Consider the following 21582-nt stretch of genomic DNA (forward strand, 5'->3'; position numbering starts at 1 on the left):
TTTGAAACGTAGCTAGCGCTACTGGCATTCCGTGGCAGCTTCAGGCAACAAACAGTTTTCACGGGCCTGGTTTGTTGTACACCTTGTTTTCCTCTGTTAGATTATCTTTTATTCTTCCTTGACCTGAATCAATGTAATATAACAACAGGTTACCGTGTACAATAGTTGACAATAACTTACAATTACAATTAAAGGTTATATTTTTATTGTTTCAAGGATTTTGCCATCGACACATAGCCCATGAAGTTCGTGGATGGCGAGCCAAAGTGTGCTAAGAATTTATTACATTTACATTACATTTCCACAATTATATTGACCATAACCAACTATGGAGTCATAATTTGGAGGAATGAGAAAAGCACAATTGCACTACTAAGTAGATTAAAACAGGTTTTTAGTAGTAAATGTTACATGTGACGATGGAGCACACGAATTGGGTCTTGGAAGTTGATGAGCCAAAAAACCACGTATATGGCACCCCTATCCCATTTGTATTGAACTGACATAAATCAACATCTCAGTGGGCACACAAATTATGGGCCTCACTGACAGTTCAAATTGTTCTGCTCGAAGCTCGATCTTCACTATTCAGATACGGCACGGCATGCCTCAATAATTAGATTTTTGTTAAAAAGTTTAAATATTGCGCCACTAATTGATGAAAAGTGTTGTTTTGGCCATGTCGGTGAATAACAAAAAACTTTTCACCATGATGCCCAACAAATTAAACGAACTCGAGTATCACTAAATTGTGTTGAATAAAATTGATTTTGTTTATTGTGGATCGACCCTAACGCGACGTTTTAGATGTTGGCATAGAAATCAAGGCGGCGTAGCAGATACCTGCAAAAAACGAAGACCAACTTGTTTGGGACATTCACGTATTTAATTTATATTTGGTTAAATCAAACGTGCCAAATAAAAAAAACTACCATGAGTATTTCTTCGAATCATCTGATTGTTTCAAGCATTATCTAGTAGTGTCATAATAATGTATGGTACATTTCACTATTTATAGAAAGCGTGCTTTCTACCATGACTATGTAGTTAGCACTAACCTGGCTCTCTTTTTAATGTAAAGCGATTCGAATTTAAAAAAGAAATAAGCAAAAGATGCTGTTATTTAAAAAAAAAATCAGTTTGTTGTGAACAAATGGACGACCATGCTTCTAGTTAAAATATAAGAAACAAAAAAACGCATTTTCTTTATTTAATTAAAATATATCCTTAACATGTCTGCCTTACCCCCGGGACCCCCAAAAGCCTTCAAGCATTTCCTCTCCGCAAGATTTCTCTTTGAGAGCGTTTCGCAAACTGCTAGTGCACGAACAAGTCATGGAAGCAGAGAAACTTGTTGAATGTGCTAATCACTCTTGGTAGCTGGTACGAATATCAATACGATTGAGTTGGCTTGTGATTCTGTGCGAAAACTTCAAGTAGCCATTACACAAAATGAATAATGGAAAAGTTCTTATCTACGGAGGTCGTGGTGCTTTGGGAGCCGCATGTGTTCAATATTTCAAGAACAACAACTGGGTGAGTGATTAGACAATATTTCAACTAATCAATATTATAAAATCAAAATTATTTCTTCCCGATCTCTGTACAACCAGTGGGTTGGTTGCATTGACCTCACTGAAAATGCAAACGCTGATTTTAACATCGTTGTAAACCGTGATGACGATTGGGTTGCTCAAGAGCAAAACGTGCTGTCAAAAGTGCAATCGTCACTGAATGGGGAAAAGTTGGATGCTGTGATATGTGTGGCTGGCGGCTGGGCCGGCGGCAATGCTAAGAAAGATCTGGCCAAAAACTCGGATCTTATGTGGAAGCAATCCGTTTGGTCTTCTACTATTTCTGCTACCGTTGGTGCCAATCATCTTAAGGCAGGCGGCCTGCTTGCACTGACAGGAGCAAACCCTGCTCTATCTGCCACTCCTGGTATGATTGGCTATGGAATGGCCAAGGCAGCTGTTCACCAACTGACCAAGAGTCTCGCCGGAAAAGATTCCGGTCTTCCGGATAACTCGTTGGTGGTGTCCATTTTGCCGGTAACACTGGATACTCCGATGAATCGCAAATGGATGCCAGATGCAGATTTTGGAACGTGGACACCGCTGGAGTTTGTTGCCGAGTGAGTATATCATACAACATTCGCTAGCTGTTGGCTTACATGTAGAAGGTAATAGATTTTATTTTCATGTATTACTTTCTATTTTTTAGCCTTTTCCACAAATGGACCAAAGGTGACGAACGCCCAGTAAATGGAAGCCTGGTAAAATTAATAACTACAAACTCAAAAACGGAACTGGTAATGGCTGATTGAAACTGGATGACCAACGAAACATTCCGTACTGTGCTCTCTTTTCCTTGCATCAACGTTGTAAATTGATTTAAAATAAAAAATGTTGATTTAAAAATTATTCGCGCTTGCTAACAAAACAAATTACGCGAAAGAAATCGAACATTTCCTTGACTATCTAGACGGTAATATATTTTAGCTAAACTCTAGATATGTTATTGAAATGCTAATTATTTCAGCTCAATCGCTCTTTATGCGCTACATCCAACGTTATCTCTAAGCATGAGAAAAGTAGATTTTTTTTTCGCATGGTATAATGTATTTTATTTTCACGGTCATTCAAGCATTATGAAAAAAGAGTATGAAATTTATGGTTATCGCTTACGAAACAAAACCATATGAATTGACTTATTGCCCCCACTTGTAGCATGGTGTGAAACAAAACCTTTCAATCTCATGCAATACATTTGAAGGTGAACAATTCGTCACATTGCGAACTGGCGTATTGTTAGCTTCATATACATTACACATCACATAAACCAAGAGAGTTACTATTTTTCTCTAGTAGCACGCGGCCTCTCATCTGGGTCTGGAAGTATGCATTCACAGCAGACTTATTTTGACTCTTTCGTTCAATTGATATTATTAACAATCCAGCCATTGCTCAGAGCGAGAAACAACGCCTGGAAACTATAACACTCTGTGGTCTCTGTTGTGACCTCAAGATTTCTAAGACATAAAAAGTCTAAAATTATGCATTTATGATAGCAGTTGTAATTGCGAATTGCTGCCATTTCGAGAATTTCTATAGAACTTATACTGCCCCTATAATATTAATTGTCCCATGTTCTATGGGATTCCCTGAATACATGGGACATTTGGTCGGTGTTAAGTCAGACCTTACTAAGTGACAAAATATTGAATTCGAGAAAAACGAGTTTAAAGTTTGAATCACAGCATTCTTTACATTATGCTTAAAAATTAATTTTTGCCATAATTCTTCGTTATTATTACATATTTCAAATCTGCCAAAAGTCACCGACCATTTATGCGTAGGATGGCTGTATAGGCCAGCGTCTTCGAATCAATACAGTACCTATACCGAAAAAGAAGCAAAACCTGTACGTTTTTCGGATATTTATCGATAGTCAATATTTTTATCATAAATAAAACGTGTGTATTACAATTATTCCTTGCCTCACTTGTACATACTCGTATAATACTCCTCCTCCAGATCGTATAAATCCGCTGCCATATCGTCCCGTACCGCCATCAGTTTGTTATCACGATCCATCTGAGTACTCCGGTAGAGCTGAGAACTGCTACAAATTGCATCGTTGACCGAATGAAAATCATTCAGTATCAGATATTGCTTGATATCGGAAACCAGCTTCATCAGAGATTCACCTGCGCGCACTATAAAATAACTGACGGTTTAAACACAATCCAGATTCATATGATAGTAAACTTTTCGGGATTACATACCTATATTCGAAGCTCGAACCTGCATTTCGTATGTGTCCTGCTCACATTGAGTCATCTTCGATAACTGCGTTTCATTTTCTCCTTTGGCAAGACGGACGATTTCTGAAAAGCAATACAAACCGTGGAGTTAAAAGAAACCTATTCTTTCAAATAATTTACATTAAAAAGGTATGATATATAATTTCAATATTATGGATATAATCAACTTGTATAATATTTGAAGTAATATTTATTGAGTGAAATCAATACATTATTTTTTATGAAAATGTTCCCACCACAAAATCCAGTTTTAATTATTATAAATCGAACGAATATCTTGAAAGCTGCTTTAAACTAATCGGTAATTCGCGTCTTATGGTTCTGTAGTAAATTTGTGTAACCGTTATCGTAATTGTAATTGTTAGTTAAAATTAAGGCCTGCCCATCTATCCAGTTATACTTTACATGGAGTAGATATTTCTGATTTGGTATTGTACGGGAGTAATGGCTCTACTCTCCTTCAGAAACAGATTTTTTACCTAAATCCTAACCCAAACCCACCGTGGTAAGAAACGGTAACATTTGCCACTCAACTACCGGCACCTTCTACTCGCCGGTAAAATAGTAAATTGCAGGATCTGTAAACGAATCAGTTGGCTCACCTTCGAAGTTCTCCAGCATGCTACGAACATCTTCCTTCAATCTAGTGTTGTATGATTTGAGAAGAGCTTCCTTAGATTGCGTTAGATTTCGTTGCATACTGGCTTCGCAGATCTTTGTAAATTTATTAAGTATCGATTAAAACGCTATGCACCATCACCTTAATTTTTCACTATAAATACAATGTTTTGTTTGAGTTTTGACAAATTCAAGAGTGCTGATTCAAATGGTCCTTAGTGACAAATGTAAACAAACTGAGTTATTTGCAGCACAGCATGTGATTACAACATAGCTAACGAACCCGGATAGAATTTTACAATAGCATTTACCCTACAAACAATCATAAAACAATAAATATTATAGTTATTACTGTTTCAACATTGTTCGATGCCACGTTCTCACAGTAGATTTACAATAAAATTTCATGTAACAATAAATTTCACTGTTCGGCAAAAAACTGATACAGCGCATTCACATTAAATTTTACTGTTTTCGAGAAAAAAATGTATGGAGAAAAATTGATTTTTTTAATGTTAAGATACATAACCACCCCCCTCTTTCACTGTAAAAGTCTATTTTACATTGAAATTCACTGTAAAAACGTTAAAGTTTATTGTTTTTGTATTGTAGCATAACACTAAAACTTACTGTAAATTATTGTAAAATTACTGTACTGTCACAGTGAAAATCATGGTTTTGTTACTGTACATTTCTATTCGGGAATACCGAAAACCAGGATTCATTATACCCAGTTAATCAAAAGAACACGCATTATATAAAAAGTCGCAAAGTTTTCATGATCATATTTTGAAATTTTGCACTTGAGACCTTTTAAATTGAAAGGACCTATGCGCGAAATATTTCAAAACCTCTGCAACTGTTCATAGGCGCCATGCAAAAACGACGCAAGATTCATTTCATTCTATGTTTTTCCCACTGCACATAGGTACCTAGTAAAAACGTCCTAAGCATCAAAATAAAAAAAAATATTTTCTTCTGTTCATGCGACTTATTTTCGAAGTTCAATTTAGAAAGGATAATAAATTAAATGATAATTGGAAAGCTTATTTATTCTAAAGTAACATGCCATTCGTTGGTTTTAACCACTTCCAGCCAATGGTTTGTTAATATAAACTACAGTTTCCCGTAATTTTTTTTCTGCAAGACTTTTTTAAATCCAGTGCAACTATTTACCATAGTAATGAAGAACATTCGTGTTCCGGTGCTCATTTTGTCGAAAACTTTGAAGAAATTCAATATTCGTCGTAAGAGCTACCTTTGCTGAAAAAAGTCATATGTGCAGCGTCCTATGATTCTTGGGCCCGAAAAAAGACCTATGTGAAAGGTCCTATAATTTTCAAAAGGACGCATCATTTTAAAGCGCTGAAAAACTACATTTGCACTAAACATTTCATGTTTTTAGTATTATTTACCTAAAGAGCATAGTCCTTAGACTATATTGGCATAATTGTTCCATCAAAACGCATATTTATTTTCTCATAGGGATTTGTTTTAGGACCATGAAACTTCAGCCTCGTTTTTCTCAGTTCGAGCTCAATGTCACTTAGGACCTTTTGAATCAGTACTCTTGAATTGTAAAGTGAACAAATGTGTACTAAAGTTTAGTACAATAAGTACACTGAAAATAAATGGTGTTTTGCGCTCAAAAGTGAAACTTGTCCGCTCGACGCGTCAACTAGATTTCATTATTGGTACCAGTCAAATGATGAAAGCGCACACTGATAAAAAATCATGCGATAAAACCAAATTAACTAACATAATTTTCATGTGCATGTACTTTCATATAAAAAAGCACACCAAATGATTTTCCATCAAATTTCACATGAAAGTCCATTAAAGCGCAGTTCATGTGATGTTTCATATTATATTCATACAACTTTCACATGCATAGGACATGTTTTCCTATTGAATGTTGGTTGCCATGCTATTGAGACGTATAGTATGAACTTTACACATAGCTTTCATGCGAAAAACATATAATGCATTCACCGATTCTTCTGCCCATTATATCTATAGATAAAACTAATTGTCATTCACATGTAATTCATTTGAAAATCTTGGTCAATGTTGTTTATGTGATTTTCACACAATGTTCGCAAGAATTCCACTTGAAAATAACATTGGCTACATTCAATTAGATATTGAAATGGCAAACCTGTCCTTTTCATGTATTTTACAATTGAATCGGTTTTACGTCATTTCCCGGAAAACCATTTCCCGGAATGTATCATTTCCCGGAGAAACCATTTCGCGGAATACCATTTCCCGGAAAATAAAAAAACTCGTACCTCGCTGACCAAACTTATTTTTAGAAGACCTGCTATGCAGCCAATTGTGTTCTAGGAGATTTTACCTACTTTAAAACATGAAAAGTTGTTTGAAAATATTTTTAATTTTGTTTTGATTTTGAGTGGTTATTGTGGTAAAAACAAAACAAGATAGCGACAAGATTGCAAAACTGTCATTTTAAATATTTAATCTTTTCGATTCCGCGATGTTAGGAAAATTTATTTAAATTGATCATTATATGAATAGCTTACGAACGACTTTTGGTTTTGAACCAAAAAGAAACTTGGGAGGATTGCCCATTTTTGGCAATAATCGTTTACGCCAGCTTGCCGACAACAACCAGTTGAGGATGTCAGGCGTGCATTGAATAAACATCCAACGCATTGCACTAACGTGGGATGACTTTTTCTTACTGGGTAGTTGACGTAAACGATTATTGTCAAATAAGGGCAATCAAACGTATTACGAACTGAACAATTTAGACCCCCATTATGGCACGTAAAAAGCTGGATACTGTTCGGTTCAGTTCGTCGAGATCGCAAAATTTCTGTGTGTGGTCGAAAGTTCCCATAAGACGCTATTGAATGATTAGTTGATCGGACTTGCGGTTCCAGAGTTACGGGCAGGGATGCCATTATGCCAGATTTATCTGGCACAGTTACAGTTTTTTACAGCTTCCAGACAAAAAGACAAACCTCTCATTTCGCCAGATTTTTGAATTATAGAAGTGTTTGCACTCACATATTGGAAATTTGGACATATTTTCCCAAATTTATTAAAAATCTATTAATAAATTTTGATGACTTTGAGGTTGCTGTTAAGTGACAGATTTTGCCAGACATTTTTAGTTGATCTGCCAGATACTCTTTGAAAAATAGTGGCAACCCTTGTTACGAGTTCAAGAGTGCGATCACCCAGCAAATTCCCTTATAAACTGGTAACGCTATGATGTCCGAATGATGTAATACATATTCAAATGGGTTCAACATTACTTGGATTTGAGGCTCTAGATCACTAATGACCAATCAATGTAGCTTTGACCACATTGGCCACCTATGACGGTTTTTGATGCCTCCGGGGAACTCGCCAAATTCCTGAAATCATACCCATTTTACAGCAAGCTCTTAATCGATTTTTATGAACTTGATGAAAATGAAAGATATAAGACGCATTGACTACTATTGAATTTCATTCAGTTCTGACTTTTGGTTCCAGAATCGACTATTCACTATCGATAATTCCTGAAGTCCCGGGCTCTGGGCATACTCCAGAACTAAAGTTACTTCGGTGATGACTGAACCAATTTTTACTAACCTAGTCTCGAGTGGAAGGTATAATATGCAGTTCGGTCACAGATTAACAGACACAACACTCGAAAACAATCCTTCGCCCGCTTTAATGGTCATTTTAAATATATTTGTAGTTAGGACTGTGGTCACATTTGCAATTATGGCACCACTGACATATGAACAAGCATATGGGGAATAGACCACTAGTGAAAAATTGTTCCCAAACCAGAGGGGTAACCCATAGTATATAGAGAACAGTTGCGCAAAGAGTGAAGTCGAAAAAAGTCTACCTATCGAGCACAATTGGAATCTATCTCTGATACCTCTGCAGCAAAGTTGGATTCTAATTTTGCTCGATAGGTGGGCTTTTTTGGTTTCACTCTCTGCACACTCTTTGCGCACCTTTATACTAAGGCCTTTGGGGTAACCCATTAGTAAATGAGTATTTGGGACCGTGAAAAAAAAGATGGAGCTAGTGTTCTTGGAAAATTGCCGGATCGATGTATTTTTAGGGAATTCCCTCATCGTGTAATGTCTGTTAGTCTGTGGTTCGGTGTTGGATCCCTCCCATCTACTCTTCTCCTACCTTCTTCTCACACTAAACCCCCTCCACCTCCACTCAGATCAACCTCACGCTTGCATTCCCTTTATTCACCCGGTATACCAAAATAAGTTAGGTGGTTCCCGATGCATCCTCCCCCTCCCACTAATTGGACCCCTCTCCTCACTTACCACCGAGCATTTCAAAATATGTAAACATTGAGACAACATTAAACTCACGCTGATTAAGCTAATTAAATAATATTTTTGTTTGCTTCAAGTGTGTATGTGTATGCGTCGATATGTTGTTTATCAGGTTCGTGGCCATATATATACTTAATATGTACCAAGTGTAATAAAAATGTAATAGACACATTCTGTTGTGACGTTATAACGATTTGACGAATCTTCATTCGACAAATATATTATAACTTTATCAAATGAACGCCTACATCAAAACTTATTACAAATTCATAAGGTAGACAAAATTTCACGAAAGATTTAATCAACATTAACTAAATATACTGGAATTGGAAATTGTTTTATGATCGATAATGTAACGTGACGTTACAACGCGTGACAAATTGGAAATTTCAACGTACACGCACAATTTTATTTATGCATCGATAGCATACTTTTATAACTGCCTCTCGTTTCTACTGCTGTAAATTTTATGCATTGGACATATTCGGTATATCCACTCATTGAATGCTTACTAGAAGTATATGCATGAAAATGCATAAAAATCACAGCAGAAGAAAAGAGACGGAAATAGAAAGTATGCTAACTATGCATATTTTTGTTTCTCAGTTATTTCAATAAAAGTCAAATTATCAAATTCTAGTATATTAAGTTTATGTTGATTGAATCTTTCGTGAAATTTTGCCTACTTTCCGACTCTGTAATAAGTTTTGATGTAGGCGTACATTTGATAAAGTTATAGCATATTGAACGTAACATGTAACATGTAAACGTCACGAAAGAATGTGTTAATAGACATTTAAACAATAAATATTATATTGAACGTAACAGGGTTTTTCTTCATGCCCTTTTGTTTTATCGACTTTACTCTAAACGAAAAGAAGACAATCGCGTAATTTGATCCAGTCCTAATCTCAATATTGAACCCGATTCTGATTGCGTTCTGTCAGTCAAAAGCGTTTATGATATTTACTACCTATGATGGCAAGTCAGTCCCATAATGATAGGAAATCCCAAAGAAAATGGGAAAAATATGCGATCATGGGCAGTTAACAAACGAGATGAAAACAGTGCTGCTGAATTTGTTCTGTCTATTTTGCATACACGTAAACATTTCATGTAAATTAAATAAAAGTTGAATATACTTACGTATATTGTTAACAGTGACATACATAAAAATACTATTTAGTTTTTAAATGCAGCCAGTATTGTGAATTCGATGCGATCTTTGTGATACAGAAATTGTAAAAAGCATGCAAAAAGCAACGATGAACACTTGTTGGCTACGGCAGGGCCTGGTTAAGAAAATTGAGAATTGAAGAAACCTGTTGTCGTCCCTTCTCTTAGGTTTTACCGAAGAAAAATGACAACTGGACTTATACAAAGAAAAATGTGTCGCCTGTACCGTTTTTCCCGAAAATGATGCCGTCATTTTCATCTAATGCAAACCAAAACAAACAAAATGGTCTGGAAATGTGAAATGTATTCCTGTCGAAGTGTCCAAGGCAGGAATTGTTCAAAATCATTTCATAGTTCATTAGTCGAAGTTAACTTTCGAGTGTTTTTAGTAAGGCCAGCAATCGCTATGCGGAACTTGTGTGCAAACTTGAATACAATGGTGATGCGATGGTGATTTTCAACGCATTTTCATTTAAATGTTTACACAGGTTTTTGGGAAAAGTTTGTTCCAGCTTATATGTCTGTTCTCTGTGATATAACCGAGCACTTGGAGGCATTTAAGGTTCAAGTTACCTTTTTTAAGCATGTGTTAGAATTGAACGCTTGGTAGTGTGCGTAGGAAAATTTGTGCTCAGCTTTGCCACCGGATTATCCATTTAAACCTTTTTAAAACTCTAAAAGAAGAATATCAGTCGATTTATTAGATCATCACGATTCAATTCATGCAAAATACCTGCTGGAAAAACCATCGGCTTAGCTAAATGGTGCTTTTGAAAAAGTGGCTGTGGTTTTTTCATTGCGCACTTGTGTTGCGTACCCCAGCTCGGTGTGGTAGTGTGATAAAAAATCACAGCCACTTTTTCAAAAGCACCATTTAGCTAAGCCGATGGTTTTTCCAGCAGGTATTTTGCATAAATTGAATCGTGATGATCTAATAAATCGACTGATATTCTTCTTTTAGAGTTTTGAAAAGGTTTAAATGGATAATCTGGTGGCAAAGCTGAACACAATTTTTCTTACGCATACTACCAAGCCTTGAGGTAACTTGAGCCTTAACATCATCCTATTGGCGTAGCACCAATTGGTGGAATACATCCATCTGGGACTGAAAGAATTCTGCGTCTTTGGAACTCCTGATAAGGAGAAATAGTTTGAAGTCGTCAGCAATCGAAAGTTTCAGAGTTTAGAGCAAAAATATGAATTGTCCGGGATGACTACCCTGAGGAGCTCGCGGTTCGGTTAGCTACGAGTGAAGCCAATCCAGCAAGAAGCCATTAAATCCAAGTCTACTTAATTTGGAAACTTATCTGGTGGTTAATTTTTTTAAACTTCGCGGAGAAGTCGATATATATGGCTTCTTGCTTTCAAACATTGACTGATGAAAGATGTCTTAGATACTAAGTTTGTAGTAGACGACCGCTTAGGAATGAAGCCATGTTGTGTCTCGGATATGTAGCTAGAGCAGTTATTAGTGATAAAATCAAGCACAATTAGTTCGAATAGCTTAGACACTGCACATAATGCAGCTATTCCGCGATAGTCGGATATATCTTTTGAACACTGGGAAATTGTATATTTTTTCCATAAGTCAGGAAAACTTTCTGCCGGCAGAGACCTATTGAACAACGGGAGTTGGAGACTATCAGAGCATTTTTTAGTACGACAGATGGAATTTCATTGGGCCCTGGACTGGACGATGACTTCAGCTTAGAAAATACTCTGCTGACTATAGCGGGTGTAAAAATAGGGTGAGAGCCAATTGGAGGACGTAGATGAATGACAGCCACTTCGGAGATTTGATTATCAGTTAGAATTTCTTTAGAAAAAAACACTACTGAAGTGTTGGCTGTTGGTTTGGAAGGGAAGCTAAGTATGAGTAATTTTTCTCCTGTAAGAAAAATCTCGACTTTGCGCAACTATAATGTCAGCCGAAAAGTAAACTTATGAGTACAAAAGTCACTTTCACGGTATCTGACAACCAATAAATGTAAAATAAATATACTGAATTCAAAAAAAAAAACTTTCAAGAAAACTATGGCAAGAAGCATGAAAAGTGTAGTTTTGCATTAGCGTACAGTTCAAATTGCAATTTTTATTGTTCGCGTCAACTACAAAGATCTTCCTCCGTTTCAACCTTCTTCTTCTTACCACCTCCGAAACAACGCCAGCCACCACCACTCGCTTTACGCGCCTCTTTGAGATCTTCTTTGGTCGTCTGAGTACTGCCCATCTTTTTCCTGAACTTTGGCGGGAAGTTTATACTCTCCCAAGAACTCTGCTCTTGAAGTTTCAACGCCGTGCGACGACGGATGGCTTGATCACGCGCCTTCTTTAAATCCTCTAAACAATTGTGCGGCGTCGGTTGTCTCCATACGGGTTCCGGTTTCTTTACGAAGCACGGACAACAGCATGCTACGCACTTTCGTCTTCTTCTTCGGCTTTTTATACGGTTCCGTATCGCCTGTTGTTCCTTAATTTTGTTTTTCTCTTCCTTCTCTAGACGTTTTTTCCGCTCTTTAATTAATTTGTCACGCATCTTCTTGTACTGCTCGTCCTTCGAGGGTCTCTTTGCGCAGCAAGCCGAACTTCTACGTTTTTTAGTTTTCCGTTCTTTTCTTGCTTTGGCTTGCTCCATTTGTTCCATATCGCGCCTTCTCATGCGAATCATCGGTTCTCTTTTCGGCTCCTTTTTCTTGCAACAGCTACTGCAACCTCCGCTTTTCTTTCGTTTTATCTTACGCTTCGGTTGGATAGGAAATGGAACGCACTCACCGTGAGGGTCAATGTTTCGGCATGCACAGGTATCTTTCTTGCCTCGGCCTTTCTGGGGTCCGAAATCCTTGCAGCGTGTATCGACAGCCACGTGACGACAGCCGGGACAGAACCGTACTTCTTTGGCCATCCGTGGCGTTTGTGCCTTGCAGCCGAAGCTTGTTCCCAGTGGTTCTAAGAGATGGTGTTGAAACATAAAAATAGTATTAAGACCACATCAATCACAATAAACTATTTTAGTGCACTCTAGTCAATCAAATCTTTGAAATTGCTGACAAAAAAAAGTTCATTATCGAGGTTCCATGCATGCCGGAAAAACACAACTTTATAGTTATATATTCATCTTACTTGTAGTTGCCTTTTTCTTCTTGTCCGATTTCTTGTTATCTTTTTGATCCGGCCTTGAAATAAAAATCCGCATTAGCACGAATAAATAATTCAGTTGTGGGCATACATATCAGATGCTTACAATTTTTCGTTGATGTATTGCCGAAATACTTTCAGGTAGGGTCCTGGTTGGAAGCACTGATCGCGTGGCACCGCAACAAAAGCCGAGTCGTCGTGAATTTCCTGGATCGAGCGCAACAGCTGTCCAAACAGAGTATAAACGCTAAAAACGGTATGAAGGGTGTTTAATGAATTATCAGTTAAAAATAAACACCAGCATTTTACACATATCCGTTGTAGTAGTGGAGCCGATGAACACGTTCTACGACTTGGTTTTCCTCCAATTTCCTACGATCGATGACTACCTTGTGAGGCGGCTTGAAGGGTTGACCGTTGGTGAAGAAATAGACGGTAATTTTCGATTTAGACATGATTTAAAATTTAGAATTACGAATTTCCAAAATTGTTTCTTTTTTAATTTGACATTTTTGACTGTGATCTGTGTGCAACGGTTCCTTAGATGTTGAAAATACTTCTCAAATTTATTATGTGCAAGGGATGCACGGCAGGGTATTAGGTTCTTTACTGGCACAGTTAACCTCACTTTTCTTGACAGTTCGCTTGTACTGTTTACATGGACTTAGAAAAATTTGTGGACGACTAGATTCGCTCGAAGAAAATCGCAAAGAATTTTTCTAAGTCCATGTAAACAGTACAAGCGAACCGTCAAAAATGAACACTCAGTTCATTTGTGACGTCAGCGTAAAGTATTCAATGGAGTTGCGAAGGAATATTGGGCCTTATTCGGGGTTATGCGCATTCCCCAATAGTAATCAATATGTTACATTCGCACTATAGCTACAAGGTCTTAACCTCTTTGCCACCAGTCATGTTTTTATACTTGAGTGAAACGTAGTAACTAGGCCTAAACTTGACTCCTTCCAGCAGAACACAAAATATTACATTACATTCATAGGGTTTTTTTTTATTGTTAGTTGTAAGACATACGGGTTGTTGCTAATAGCCTTCCGGTAGCTTCGATAGAAATCTCGACTTTACTGGTCGAGTGAGCCCAAAACTGTAAGAAGTAAATTATATCATACGTGGTGTTGAAAATAGGTTAAGCGATATTTCAGCCATTGCTCACACATTTCTTTTCATTTTCATTAGCCTACCCCAGCGAAGAGTTCCCCGGCGAGAGAAGTTTTCCCAAAACCTAGCAAAGCAGTCAGGGGTTGAGATCAGTTCGGCGATTCTGGTGAAGCAGGGCTTCCGGTTCTCTGGTGCCCCGACGACTCGCGACTGGTGGTGTCTCGTCGCGGTCTACTCAGTCTAGTCCCCGGCGGTGAATCTAGCTTACGCTGACGGAGAGCTCCCCGGCGAAAGAAGTTCTCCCGATACCGATTTTTCTTTGGTTTTCGCTATATTTCTATCGGGCCAACCGGTAGGGTGCCGTGGTCAGTCCGGCGATTTCGGATGGAGCATGGTGTCCGGTTCGCTGGCGCCCTGACAACCCATACCTGGTGCTAGGTCGCAGTATACTCGACTAGTCCACGGCGGTGGATCTAGCCTATTCCGGCGAAGAGTTTCCAGGCTGTGATTGCTGTCCCGAAACCGTTGCCATTTCCGCTGTGAGGCGGTTATGATGCGCATCACCACTCCGTTGACCGCGTTCCGCGCATTTACGTCGCTTGTCATTCTGTAGACAACATTATCTGGGTTGATGTTTTCCGTTTCAAGCATCTCCCAGCGCGCCACTTCGAACTTCGAACATTCAAAGACCACATGCTCCGAAATATCCTCGACGTTCTCACACTCTGGGCACAATGGTGACGTTGCGTGTCCGAACCGATGAAGATACTTCCTGAAGCAGCTGTGGCCCGACAGGAGCTGTGTCAGGTGGAAGTTCACCTCTCCGTGCTTTCTATTGATCCACGTCGACTGGTTTGGAATGAGTTGGTAGTTCACCTTCTCTTCTCCTCCATATGGTCCCATTTCTGCAACCACCTCGCCGTCGAAACAATTCTCCCCATCTTCCTCTCGTTTGTGGTGTCGATTGTAGCACTCGATATCCTCCGCCAGGGTGATGCTGATGGGAATCATCTCGGCGATAACGCATACTGCCTCCGACGATATTTTTCTGCATGCGCTCGTGGCTCGTATGGTCATCAGCCTGTGCGTCTTTTTCAGTTTTTTAGCGGTTCTGCTTGGTTTTTTGCGCCGCACTCCATGTTGGAACCCCACATCGCAGTATCGATGACGAAACGCTAGATAGCAGATGTTTCGTGCTGCTTCTCGGGTCCCTGATGATGTTTGGAACCCCCCTCGCTATTGCGATCGTTACCCTCACTATTTTTTCGCAAGCGTAGTCGACGTGGTTGTTGAAGCTCAACCGGTCGTCGATTATCACTCCCAATTGATTTAGTGCCCTTTTCGATGCAATCACGTGGCCTCCAACGTCGTTCTGCATCCGCTGAACCGCTTTGTAGTTGTAACACCTCCGCCTTGTGGTGAGCTATTGGCAACTTGACCCCGCTCATCCAGTTCTCGATCGCGTCTATTGTCTCCATCACTTCCACTTCTTCAAGTGTCTCTCACCACCGTTTGTCATACGTCGTCAGCGAAACGATTTTCACTTTTCTGGGTAGCTGCAGTATCAAGACCCCATCGTACATCCCGTTCCAAAGAGTTGGAGTTGACTCCTTCCAGCAGAACACAAAATATTACATTACATTCATAGGGTTTTTTTTTATTGTTAGTTGTAAGACATACGGGTTGTTGCTAATAGCCTTCCGGTAGCTTCGATAGAAATCTCGACTTTACTGGTCGAGTGAGCCCAAAACTGTAAGAAGTAAATTATATCATACGTGGTGTTGAAAATAGGTTAAGCGATATTTCAGCCATTGCTCACACATTTCTTTTCATTTTCATTAGCCTACCCCAGCGAAGAGTTCCCCGGCGAGAGAAGTTTTCCCAAAACCTAGCAAAGCAGTCAGGGGTTGAGATCAGTTCGGCGATTCTGGTGAAGCAGGGCTTCCGGTTCTCTGGTGCCCCGACGACTCGCGACTGGTGGTGTCTCGTCGCGGTCTACTCAGTCTAGTCCCCGGCGGTGAATCTAGCTTACGCTGACGGAGAGCTCCCCGGCGAAAGAAGTTCTCCCGATACCGATTTTTCTTTGGTTTTCGCTATATTTCTATCGGGCCAACCGGTAGGGTGCCGTGGTCAGTCCGGCGATTTCGGATGGAGCATGGTGTCCGGTTCGCTGGCGCCCTGACAACCCATACCTGGTGCTAGGTCGCAGTATACTCGACTAGTCCACGGCGGTGGATCTAGCCTATTCCGGCGAAGAGTTTCCAGGCTGTGATTGCTGTCCCGAAACCGTTGCCATTTCCGCTGTGAGGCGGTTATGATGCGCATCACCACTCCGTTGACCGCGTTCCGCGCATTTACGTCGCTTGTCATTCTGTAGACAACATTATCTGGGTTGATGTTTTCCGTTTCAAGCATCTCCCAGCGCGCCACTTCGAACTTCGAACATTCAAAGACCACATGCTCCGAAATATCCTCGACGTTCTCACACTCTGGGCACAATGGTGACGTTGCGTGTCCGAACCGATGAAGATACTTCCTGAAGCAGCTGTGGCCCGACAGGAGCTGTGTCAGGTGGAAGTTCACCTCTCCGTGCTTTCTATTGATCCACGTCGACTGGTTTGGAATGAGTTGGTAGTTCACCTTCTCTTCTCCTCCATATGGTCCCATTTCTGCAACCACCTCGCCGTCGAAACAATTCTCCCCATCTTCCTCTCGTTTGTGGTGTCGATTGTAGCACTCGATATCCTCCGCCAGGGTGATGCTGATGGGAATCATCTCGGCGATAACGCATACTGCCTCCGACGATATTTTTCTGCATGCGCTCGTGGCTCGTATGGTCATCAGCCTGTGCGTCTTTTTCAGTTTTTTGGCGGTTCTGCTTGGTTTTTTGCGCCGCACTCCATGTTGGAACCCCACATCGCAGTATCGATGACGAAACGCTAGATAGCAGATGTTTCGTGCTGCTTCTCGGGTCCCTGATGATGTTTGGAACCCCCCTCGCTATTGCGATCGTTACCCTCACTATTTTTTCGCAAGCGTAGTCGACGTGGTTGTTGAAGCTCAACCGGTCGTCGATTATCACTCCCAATTGATTTAGTGCCCTTTTCGATGCAATCACGTGGCCTCCAACGTCGTTCTGCATCCGCTGAACCGCTTTGTAGTTGTAACACCTCCGCCTTGTGGTGAGCTATTGGCAACTTGACCCCGCTCATCCAGTTCTCGATCGCGTCTATTGTCTCCATCACTTCCACTTCTTCAAGTGTCTCTCACCACCGTTTGTCATACGTCGTCAGCGAAACGATTTTCACTTTTCTGGGTAGCTGCAGTATCAAGACCCCATCGTACATCCCGTTCCAAAGAGTTGGACTGCGAATGGAGGCTTGAGGAACGCCCGCTGTCACTCGCATTGATTTCTGCCCTTCGTTCGTCTCGCACAGCAACACTCTGTTGTGGAATAAGCTCTTCGGGATCTGGCATAGATAGTCGGGGACCCTTATTATGCACAGCGCTGCGACTATGGCTCCCCAACTTGCACTGTTGTAGTTATCACAGCGTAGTATTGATCTTCTCTTCGCTTCCGTTTAGATGCCTTCTCCGCACTCTCGAGCACTGTCAGACTTGCATCCACTGTCAATGCTCCTTTGCGGAATCCGAGCTGCATTTTGAACAGTCCTCGCACACCCTCCATGCATTCCGTCAGCCTGTTAAGAATGATTATTTTCAGGAGTTTTCCGAGTGCATCCAGCAAATATATCCCAAGTAACAACTGAAGTTTTATAGCACGCTACAAGTGCAATCTAAATTCCATGAGAGGCTATGAAACTACTGTGGTGCACTAGTGCCATTCACTATTAAAGTTTATTTCGGTGACCATAATCATTTGTTGACGCGAACGAAGAAGCAACATGGCGGTTCCACGCATTGCCATGGACCGCTCATCGTTAGTCACTTGTCGATCGTCCGGGTTTGCTCCTTCTTCTTCTCCGTACGGTGTCGGTGACCAGTTTGTTTGGGATGGGCATAGCGTAGGTTGTTTCTTTCCCCCGGGATTGGCGACTACTTCTCGGCACAGCTCATTGTGGCAATCTACTAAGCTTGATCTTCCGTTTTAAAGCGGCCCTAGCTTCCCAAAACGCCACCTTGCACTCCTCTTTATCTGGCTCCGATACTGCTCTCTGGGCATGCCTTCTGGCTCTAAGACAAGAAGCGCGTAGCGTGCTGAGCATCTCGTTCCACCAGTAAGCTGGACGTCGTCTATTGCTTGGCTCAAGTTTTCGCAGCATTGTGGCTTCACAAGCCTTTTTCTTGTCGTTTTTATCTTTCCTATTTGTGTGTTTGTTTGAGGAATAACTATTGTTGTTTTGAGCCAGGTGGAAATCGTAATGACTTCTCAGCTGATTTTTAGTATCGGTTTGGCCTATTGTGAAATATACGGTACAGTTATTTGTGTTTTCCGTCAATGCTCAACGAACGCGGAAGGTTTCTGTTTTCATGATCCTGTACTGCCTATTAGGACATAGAAGTCCTATATGGATTTTTGTCGAAGGTGAGTTGTCTGTTGGTTTGTATTTTCATGCGTTTTTGTTTATATTACTACTAATTAACCGATTTCGCCAATTTTCTCTATTGTTCCAGAGAGCGAGTAAGGGCGCTATAACCTTGGCTCATTAGCAATGGCAGGGCTAAATACTTCTGTCCCATCCCAGGAACCTAGGACCAAAGGAATAACATTAACCCTCTTAGCAAAGTCATTCCCAACGATTTATCAAATCCCCATCAAATTGAAACGGTTGTGTACGGTTGTCCACGTTTCTTCCTTATTCAAGGCGCAAAATAATCCGTTGATTAAATTATTCATTGAATGAATTTGATTGCCGTATAATTGTGAATCATCTTTATTTTGTACGCTGCACAGTTGGCCTGACCGCTTTAATGCTTGTGTCATATTCAATATGTGCCACAAACATTAATAATGACAAGAAAAATTGTGAACGAACGTCTGCAATTTTCCAGGATCCCTACATGTATTGGCTGTGTATGTATAGACTAGACTAGACTAGACATTGTGGCTTCACAAGCCTTCACAATACTACTTGTTAGATCAGCCGCATCCACGTTCTCAGTCATGTCGTCCAGCCGTAATTCTTCAACAAAGAGGACTTTGATGAAGGCTTTCGTCTAACACTTTCGCTCACCTGTCCCCTTTTTTCGTGCTGCAGCAGGGTTCCGTTGGCCATTTCGGTAGCGAATCGCCTGGCAGTCGCAACGTGTATTCTTCTCGCATACTCTCAAATCCATGTTTGCTGTCAGTGACGTCGATGATAGATCCTCTCCCGTTTCTGCGAAATGTGCTAACGAAACCTTCATTGTACAATCATACGTCCAACTTCGCTAGAGCTTCCTGTAGGATATATCCCCTTGTGTTGGCTACTCTACTGTCCCACTCCACAGCCCAGACGTTGAAGTCACCACTAATGACTACCGGTTTTTGGCTGATGAACTGCTTGGTTAACTGCTTGGTTAACTGCTCCAGCATTAGGCTGTACTGTTCACCTTGGAGAAGCGTTACAGCTGCACATGAAGAAGCCGTTGATTTTGGCGATCACGAAGACTTCGTATGTGCGCTCTCTCACTACTTGAATGGGGAATCTGCCCATAACTTGTATCGCAGTTGTTCCCGATCTACCCCACCTAGTTACAGCTATCAAGGGGTATTTGATACGGCTCTGCAAAGTGATGTGCGGTGCCACAGTAATTCAGATTTATCTGGGTTATCTTCATTACCGTTGGCCTGCAGTCGCCTTATTGTAGGTTGGGGGTTTGAAGCCACCTGTCTGATGGTCGTTTCCATTCGCTGGAGTGCAAAGCATGCACTTCGAGCTTTCCGTGCAGACTCTCGCAAGATAACCCGCCTGGGCCGTATCTGGGCCTTTGTAAGCCCCTGCCAAATGGCCAAATGGCCAAAGCCCAAATATTTGAAGCATTTCTCCGATTGTTTATTCATTCGAGGGGGCGGCTCTTAATAGGCATCCGTAACTCCAGCGTCTTGTCAGCAGCGGTTACCGGTTAACGAATCAGCGTTGTCTGAGTTCCTTCGTATCCCCTCCTTAACCGGTACACTGTTTCAGTGTACCTCTTAGCTCGTCATCCGTCGTGATCACATCCAAGTCCTTGCACGCAATCACCGTCCCTGGGATTAAGGCTTTAACTTCTGTCTCATCACTCAGTGATTTGGTAATAATCTCCTACATAGTCGAGCTGTTAATCGTGGGATCCTCCTTCAACTTAAAGAGCATCTCACCTTTTTAGGTACGCCTGGTTCATATAACGTTTTCCCCCAAAACCCTCAGCTCCGGATCCTCGCTGACCTTCTTGTGGAGCGCAGCATACGTCGTCGCATCATTGGCTTGGGCAAGCACGGCTTCTTATTTTGGCGTTTTCCGGCACACCGGAGATTTTCCTTTCTTCTTTTGCTCCACTGTTCTTATCCTTACGCTTTAGCTGTTTGCCGTGTTTCTCCTTCCGACCTACAACGGTACTCCAGCTTTCTCCCTGTTGAGTGGCGTTCTTCTCCTCGGCAGCAAGAGTGTCCTCGAGCTTCTGTCTCTTGGGCTCACTTTGTCTTCTGGCTCCTGGTGAGGTTGTGAGCCTCTTAGGAGTCACGAAAACTGGCTTGTTCTCCGCTCCAACCAGCCTCTCTTTTCCCTGCCTCGCTCAGCTACATCAGCCCTCCGCGTTGCCGTGTCATACTCCTTCACGGTAGATAGCAGCGCCTTTCGGACTCTGAGAACTATCTCCATAATGTCCTTATGGACATTGTTTCTCGCGCCCACAATCGTGTGAAGCTCCTCCACCAAGCTGTCACTACTTTCGGGTTCTGTGTGTTCTTCTCGTCCTTCTGGTTTTGCTGAATAGTTTTAGGGGCTGGTGGTAGTGATGACCTCATCAAACCTCTGTCTCTGTATGTATGCATGTGGCAAATGATTGTTCAGAGATGACTGGACCGATTTGCGCAAACTTAGTCTCAAATGAAACGTACAAGTATGTTGCAGTTTACTCAACTAGTCCTCGGCGTAGGATCTAGTCTGTGGAGAATTTCCCGAAGTTGATTGCTCTCCCGAAACCGTTGCTCGCTATTCACTATGCCATTTCCGCTGTAAAGCGGTCATGACGTTCATTACCCTTCTGTCGACCGCGTTCCACGTGTTTACGTCGCTTGTCATTCTGTAGACGACATTATCTGGGTTGATGTCCGGTTCTCCCATTTCAAGCAACTCCCTGTGCTTCGCTTCGAACCTCGAAAATTCGAAGACTTCATGGTCCAGTGTATCCTCAATGTTCTCACACTCCGATGGAAGTTTACCTCTCTGTGCCTTTTATTGATCC

General features: G+C 41.1%; 3 protein-coding genes across 3 annotated transcripts; 1 reads left to right on the top strand and 2 right to left on the bottom strand.

Moving 5' to 3' along the window:
- Positions 1-1301: 1301 nt before the first annotated feature.
- On the top strand, positions 1302-2423 carry LOC131684146 (dihydropteridine reductase). The gene is made up of 3 exons (XM_058966730.1): positions 1302-1536; positions 1614-2134; positions 2224-2423. The coding sequence occupies exons 1-3, from the start codon at positions 1453-1455 to the stop codon at positions 2324-2326; spliced, it is 708 nt and encodes a 235-aa protein (XP_058822713.1). The 5' UTR covers positions 1302-1452; the 3' UTR covers positions 2327-2423.
- A 1033-nt stretch (positions 2424-3456) lies between these two features.
- Positions 3457-4629, bottom strand: LOC131684147 (mediator of RNA polymerase II transcription subunit 22). Its single transcript, XM_058966731.1, has 3 exons — positions 4429-4629; positions 3788-3889; positions 3457-3718 (listed from the first exon to the last, which is right to left on the bottom strand). The coding sequence occupies exons 1-3, from the start codon at positions 4523-4525 to the stop codon at positions 3501-3503; spliced, it is 417 nt and encodes a 138-aa protein (XP_058822714.1). The 5' UTR covers positions 4526-4629; the 3' UTR covers positions 3457-3500.
- A 7420-nt stretch (positions 4630-12049) lies between these two features.
- Positions 12050-13572, bottom strand: LOC131680659 (uncharacterized). Its single transcript, XM_058961371.1, has 4 exons — positions 13390-13572; positions 13187-13327; positions 13066-13118; positions 12050-12891 (listed from the first exon to the last, which is right to left on the bottom strand). The coding sequence occupies exons 1-4, from the start codon at positions 13533-13535 to the stop codon at positions 12050-12052; spliced, it is 1182 nt and encodes a 393-aa protein (XP_058817354.1). The 5' UTR covers positions 13536-13572.
- Between the last annotated feature and the right edge of the window lie 8010 nt (positions 13573-21582).

The sequence above is a fragment of the Topomyia yanbarensis genome, chromosome 2, assembly GCF_030247195.1.
Source record: "Topomyia yanbarensis strain Yona2022 chromosome 2, ASM3024719v1, whole genome shotgun sequence".
Lineage (NCBI taxonomy): Eukaryota > Metazoa > Arthropoda > Insecta > Diptera > Culicidae > Topomyia > Topomyia yanbarensis.

Bases quoted from the DNA above. Each gene is read 5' to 3' on its own strand.
- LOC131684146 (XM_058966730.1), top strand. From the start codon at position 1,453: ATGAATAATGGAAAAGTTCTTATCTACGGAGGTCGTGGTGCTTTGGGA. The intron at 1,537-1,613 runs GTGAGTGATTAG...CTGTACAACCAG, and splicing joins ATTTCAAGAACAACAACTGG to TGGGTTGGTTGCATTGACCT. The intron at 2,135-2,223 runs GTGAGTATATCA...TCTATTTTTTAG, and splicing joins CCGCTGGAGTTTGTTGCCGA to CCTTTTCCACAAATGGACCA.
- LOC131684147 (XM_058966731.1), bottom strand. From the start codon at position 4,525: ATGCAACGAAATCTAACGCAATCTAAGGAAGCTCTTCTCAAATCATAC. The intron at 3,890-4,428 runs GTGAGCCAACTG...ATTGCTTTTCAG, and splicing joins CATGCTGGAGAACTTCGAAG to AAATCGTCCGTCTTGCCAAA. The intron at 3,719-3,787 runs GTATGTAATCCC...GTTATTTTATAG, and splicing joins GGTTCGAGCTTCGAATATAG to TGCGCGCAGGTGAATCTCTG.
- LOC131680659 (XM_058961371.1), bottom strand. From the start codon at position 13,535: ATGTCTAAATCGAAAATTACCGTCTATTTCTTCACCAACGGTCAACCC. The intron at 13,119-13,186 runs GTAAGCATCTGA...TTTTATTTCAAG, and splicing joins CAATACATCAACGAAAAATT to GCCGGATCAAAAAGATAACA. The intron at 12,892-13,065 runs GTAAGATGAATA...ACCATCTCTTAG, and splicing joins GAAGAAAAAGGCAACTACAA to AACCACTGGGAACAAGCTTC.